Raw genomic sequence first — 6,437 nt, forward strand, 5'->3', positions numbered from 1 at the left:
TTTTATTGCCTATAACTTCCAAAATACATGGCTCGAATTTTTTTTTATTATTTTTCTGATAACTAGCACCACTGGGACACTCTGTATAAAATTTTTTTTAACATTTTTCAAAAAAAAAGTTGGAGTGGCATTTTTAAGATAGAATTATTCAACACTTAAAAATTAATTTTCTAAAAAATTCAATGATTTCAATGATATATAATTTGAGCTGAATATTATAAACAAAATGTGCGTTTAGACAAGGTGTCTCGCGTTAAGTCAACTGATGAGTCCAAGTGAGATCCACCGGGACGAAACGCAAAGTCCGTAAAAAGCTATATTAAATCAATGATTTAACAAGTCCAATTAATAAAGTGCTTATTCTTTTACGATAGAGACGTTTTTGAGAAAAAATAATTTTCTATATAAAAAATATAAAATAAAAAAAAAAATTATTTTTATTTGAAAAAATAAAAAATAAAAATAAAAAAAAATACTTTTATATATTACAGGTACTAATGTTTTGGTTCCAAAAAATGTATCTAATAAGAAATCACAAAAAACTGCAACTTCCAAGTTGGAAGATATTCGCTTTACAGTTTTAACATCTTTCCCTTTTATTTTCATAAAAAAAATTGATTATAAGGTCTTAAAGTGTGTTTTACTAAATTGTTTTCAAAATATTTGAGTTTTTTTTTATTGAATAGGTATAAACATTCTTTTGATCCAATACAATTCTATTTTCACGCTTATTCTGTCCCCATTTTGAAGCCGCTTTTTTTCAATAAAAAAAAATTTAGCAGTTTTTTCGTTTCTTCCAATCTACTATGTTACAGTGTTATAAATTTAATGACTTTTAATCAAAAATGACAGTTTTAATTTTTTTATGATGCCAAAATGCACCAAAGGCACCACTGTGAGGCGTATTTAACCGACACAGGTCACACTATATGGTCAAAACACTTGAAAAAACGCGAAAAAATTCCTTGTTCAAATGGCTATACGCTCAATAATATAATTATCACAACTTTAATTCTGCAATTAAATGTGAACAATAAACAAAAAATAAATATTTAAACAGACTTTTTACCGTACCGTATGGTCAAATACATCTGTTTCACATTTTATCAGTTTGAATTTTTCAAAAACGTTTTTTTGCATTAGTTTCAATAGCCATAAGTGTGAAATATAAAATCAGCCCTTCCACAAATGTTATCGATTAGTTTTAGACGTGTAATTAAGTCGTTACGATGAAGGCCGTTCTGGCATTAATAATTTCGTTGCTAATTGGTACGGCTTCAGCCAGTCCGCTTTTGACCACTGTAAGTTTCATTTGGAATTTCTAAATCTGCGATTACCAATAAAATTATATTTAAGGCCCAGAGAGTTGCAAAGTACAATTATCCAGTGGAGACGCATAAAGTTCAAACTTCCGATGGCTACATTCTCACCATGTTTCGGATTCCCTATTCACCGAAGTTGAAGAATCAAAATGAACACAGACCAGTTGTGTTTTTGCAACATGGACTTTTGAGTTCTTCGGATTGCTTCATTCTCAATGGACCCAATAATGCATTGGCATATCTTCTAGTCGACGCAGGCTATGATGTTTGGTTGGGAAATAACCGTGGAAATATGTATTCAAAGAAACATGCCAAAATTTCAAGCCTTTTACCGAGTTTCTGGGATTTCACTTGGAATGAAATTGCTCTAATGGATTTACCAGCAATGATTGACTATGTGCTGTTTCACACTAACGAAAAAGCTCTTCATTACGTTGGTCACTCACAAGGCACAACAATATTTTTCGTCCTCATGTCCGAAATGCCTGAATATAATGCTAAGATCAAGACCTCTCATATGCTAGCTCCAGTTGTGTATATGAATCATATGACAAGTCCAATGGCCAAAATTATGGGACCAATGCTAGGCTGGTCGAGTACACTGATTAAAATGATGATGGGAAATACCGAATTTATGCCAAACAAAAAACTCATTTCAATGTTGGGCTCACAAGCTTGTAAAGATTCATCAATTTTGCAGTCAATGTGTGGGAATGTTTTATTCCTTATGGCTGGTTGGAATTCAAAACATTTAAACACAGTTAGTCCATAAAAAATATAGGTAGTTTTGGTAATTTTTCTTAAATTTTGAATTTTTTTTTAGACTTTGCTACAAGGAGTTGTGGAAACTCATCCAGCTGGCTCATCTACTGGTCAATTTATACACTATTTACAAGAATATCAATCTGGAAAGTGGAGAAAATATGATTACGGGAAATTGATGAACTTTTGGAAATATAGCCAATGGTCGCCACCAAATTATAATGAAAAAAATATCATTGCACCAGTTCGATTGTATTACAGTGATAATGATTATTTTGCTTCGGTGATTGATGTTCAAAAATTGATACGAGTGTTACCAAATTGTGTGGAGAGTTTTCATGTTCCATATCCGAAATTCAATCATTTGGACTTTTTGTGGGCAATGGAAGTGAAACCGTTGTTATATGACAGGATTTTAAATGTTACCAATCGTTTTGAAAGAACTGGCAAACAGTAAATTTAACAAATTTTTAAAAAGATGTGATTTTTTGTTATTTAGAAGGAGTATTTGTATACTCAAGTAGCACACTTGTGCATAAATTGGTGTAAACTCATTAATTTTGGTGTATAATTGAAAAAAACTTAAGATTTTGGTGTATTTATCAAAAATATAGGAATAAAAAATACACCATTGTATTTTCTGTGCATTTTTTCAACATTTATTTTGAAATTTGGTGCAAAAAATTAACCGGTGCTCAGTTGTTTTTAAAATATACCATTAATGGTATATAAAATTAATCGTTTCTGCAACCAAAAAATATAACATATTTTTTGAACTGTATATTGTAGATAAAATAGACCATTATTATTTGCCAAATATGTTTTGATGAAGCTTTGACACCATATGGAAATAAAATGCACTTAAATACATAAAAATAAATAACAAAATGTAATTGAAATTATTCAGTGGCGATTTAATTCTTAAAGAGCACACAGCATTTTTAAATCAACAAAAATGAGTTCTTCGAAATTAAATTAATATAATGTTGTGTTGATATGTTGTACAAAATGTAATGTTGTTGGTAAATTTGATCGATCAGGAAATCATATGAGCTTTCCTAGATTGGATTCCACGCTAAGCAATGTTATATCGCTATTTATCAGTGGTGTAAACGCAAACGTTGACCACAAATATTTTAGAAATTTATTGAAGAGGAAGGAGGAAGTTGAGCCGAAAGTACCAAAAAGATAAAGTTAGATGCAAATTTGGACAAAAAAGATGGAGAAGAGGATCCAAAAGCACAAAGAGTCGATAAATATGAAGAAGATGTTGTTGCCGAGCCACAAGAACAGAATTAAAAAATGGAAAAAATGTATGAGTTTATAATAAATTTGTTTTTATTGTTTACAAAACTTTTTTTTTACAAGGGTTTGCACATTTCTCATACCATAACAGCAAATAAAATATTCCGAAAAAAATATTTTTTGACATATTTTTAACAATTGTGCATTTTTCTCATTGCTCCTTTAGTTTCCGTGCGTTTTTTGTATAATTTCTCAATCTAATATGAATCAGTGAATATTTTATACAGTTTTCAGCATAATAAATGCACTGAAAAGAGCATATTGCATATAACTTTTACAATTGTGTATTTTGTTTCTTTTTCTTTGAAATTGGCTCATTTTTTATTCCAAATTTAGGAATTTGTGTATATTTTGGACAACGGCCATATTTTTAAGGAATAATAAGAAAAATGGAGATTCGTGTGACCGTAATATTTAAATAAAAACAATGATTGGTAATTTTAATATATATACTGTCTTAATTATGCCACGTTTTTTGTGTTTTTGACTTGTTTTTAACAAAAAGTATTAAAAAAAGTCTTAAAACAACCAAAAACTATAATTAAAAAAAAAAATTACGAATCGAATAAAAAATCTTTGAATTATTCAAATTTTCGAGGCGCTCGAATTTTAGACGGGGTAGGGCCAAAAATCTATCGACACAATGTGCTTTGTTTTCAAATAAGGCACTCAGAATCGTATTTATTCATAATTTTATTACGTCTATAATTATTATGTAGGTGAATACTTAGATTCATATAATGAGTTTAAAATTCTTATAGACACTTTCTCTCATAAAATAAGTAACGGTGTAAATTGTAATTCATTAAATTATTTCGAATTGAAAAAATAAACTTCGGTTTAAATTTTAAATAGAAAAAATCTAAGTTTCGGATTTTAATACACCTATGGAGTTATTATATCCCAGTAGCCAGAACAATTTGTATACCACTGGCACAACTTATATACCGAAAATCGGTACAAGTTTTATGCAAGCGGTGTTTATTATATACGAGAACATGGGTATTATTTACACTGAAACAGAATTAAATGTCTAAAAACTGCACTAAAAAGTAGTGTATTTTTTATATTCAAAATGCATATCACGAAAGTGTAAAATATACACTAAATATTTTGGTGTATTTTTGACTTTTGTGCTACTTTAGTAGTGTATATTATTTTGAGGTCCTAAAATTTCAAGTAAAAATTGAGATTTTCTAATTAAAAGCATTTAATGGTGGAAAATCAATATGGTAGTTTTCTGATAAAACCAAATTGAGGAGAATATTTTTCAAAATACACAACACAGCAATATTAGTAAATTCGTCATTTTATTCCAGGTTTTAGTGAAATTCGTTTTCCGAACAGTTAGTTATAAATTTAGAAAATTTAGACAGTTATTCAAAGGGAGTCATGATCTTGTGAACTATATTGTCTGTTTTGGTTATTGAAAGAAATTTTTAAAATAAAACAAAAAACTATTTTTTGAACTGTTACTAAAGGTAGGTACCTGATGTGTGACTTTCACGCTTTATGTCCAATTTCATTAATAAACACCAAAAGCACTTTTATCAAAAATCTTTTTAAATTTTATCAGGGCCTTAAATTTTTTTGGTTTCACCAATCTGTAAAAGGGAAATTTTAGGGAAATTTTTGTTAGCATTGAGTCCTTCTCACACAAAACAATAAAAATTTAACATGTCTTTAATTTAATAAAATACATAGGTACTTAAATATTATTATTCATTTTTGCCAGAAATGGCGGCAAATTTAAAACTCAATAACTGATCCACAGATGCTTTTGGTAAGCCGGAACATATTTTTTTTTTGTAGCAATATCGTCACAACAGCAGAATGGATTCCTGTGAACCTGGTGTTCATTAAATTATTATTTATTAAAAACAGTGATACAAAGTCGAAATTTGTTTGTTTAATATAATATAATTCACTTCTTTAGGGCATCTGACATTTCAATTACAATTTAAAAATTTAATGAGCCAAAAATGAGCCTTATTAAATTTAAAAATACTTGGTGAAACCAAAAAATCCCATTTAAAGGTTTAATAGCATGTTAAAAATTTAAAAGCCCTTCGTGAAATCGGCCATTAGTGTTGCAATTTTAAAATGAAATACTTAAAAAAAAAAAAATAATTTTGAATTTCTTAAAATAATTTCAATTTTTACTTGCGATATAGGTACTATAGGGCAAGTTTAGAATTCGTAAAAAAAATCGAACTCGAGATAACAATTTTACATGACATTACGATGATGGAGAATGCCAAAAAAGTGGGTCCGGCAATTCTGTCTGTCTGTCTGTCTGTCTGTCTGTCTGTCTGTGTGTCTGTCTCTATCTGGAGCTGCAGCCTAAACGAGTGAAGTGATTTTCTTCAAACTTGGTAGTTAGCAGTTTTTGGTGATTCCCTAGAGGGGAAATTGAAATTTTTTTTTATGACCAAAACTAACGGTACCTGCCATATAACGGAAATAGAAAAGTTAATTTTTTTCAAAAACGGCTCTAACGATTTCGATTAAAATTTTTGTGTGTAGTACTACACATAAGAGCCAACTTTTTAAATAAAAAAAAATATTTTTTGTACCGTTATTAACGGTACCTGTCATAGAACGGTTTTTTTCGTTTCTGAATATCTCGTACAACATTAACCCGATATAAATGAAAATTTTTATACAAACGTGTGTAAGTAAAGATAATATTAAAAATTTAGAAAATTTTCAAAAAACGCATTTTTGGATTTTTAAAAAATATTTCAAAATTTTTTTTGAAAAATCAATTTTTTGAAAACGGATCAATGAAAAATTTTGAAATTTAGTTTTTACGTGTAAATTAATTATTTCTTCAAAATGGCATACCAACTTTTTTTTTGAAAAATGTTAAAAAATTTTTATATATAAAAAATTATTTTTTTAAAAAACGGCTCCTACAATTAAATTATTTTATCTTAATAAAGCCTCCAACAATTAAAAAAATTTAAAAATTCTTTAGAAAAAAAAATTTTATAAGATGTAACTGGTGTGACGTTAGAAAGTCAAGCCCGTAATAATTTAATATTC

General features: G+C 28.5%; 1 protein-coding gene across 1 annotated transcript; it reads left to right on the top strand.

Moving 5' to 3' along the window:
- Positions 1 to 1,176: 1,176 nt before the first annotated feature.
- Positions 1,177 to 2,577, top strand: LOC129905969 (lipase 3-like). The gene is made up of 3 exons (XM_055981597.1): positions 1,177 to 1,301; positions 1,357 to 2,082; positions 2,146 to 2,577. Exons 1-3 carry the CDS (start codon positions 1,230 to 1,232, stop codon positions 2,539 to 2,541), a joined length of 1,194 nt encoding a protein of 397 aa, XP_055837572.1. The 5' UTR covers positions 1,177 to 1,229; the 3' UTR covers positions 2,542 to 2,577.
- The last annotated feature ends 3,860 nt before the right edge of the window (positions 2,578 to 6,437 follow it).

Source organism: Episyrphus balteatus, chromosome 1 (genome assembly GCF_945859705.1).
Source record: "Episyrphus balteatus chromosome 1, idEpiBalt1.1, whole genome shotgun sequence".
Classification (NCBI taxonomy): Eukaryota; Metazoa; Arthropoda; class Insecta; order Diptera; family Syrphidae; genus Episyrphus; species Episyrphus balteatus.

What these genes read in the sequence shown, in the direction of transcription:
- LOC129905969 (XM_055981597.1), top strand. Translation starts at nt 1,230, where the DNA reads ATGAAGGCCGTTCTGGCATTAATAATTTCGTTGCTAATTGGTACGGCT. An exon ending in CCAGTCCGCTTTTGACCACT is followed by an intron (nt 1,302 to 1,356) that starts GTAAGTTTCATT and finishes ATTATATTTAAG; the next exon opens with GCCCAGAGAGTTGCAAAGTA. An exon ending in ATTCAAAACATTTAAACACA is followed by an intron (nt 2,083 to 2,145) that starts GTTAGTCCATAA and finishes ATTTTTTTTTAG; the next exon opens with ACTTTGCTACAAGGAGTTGT.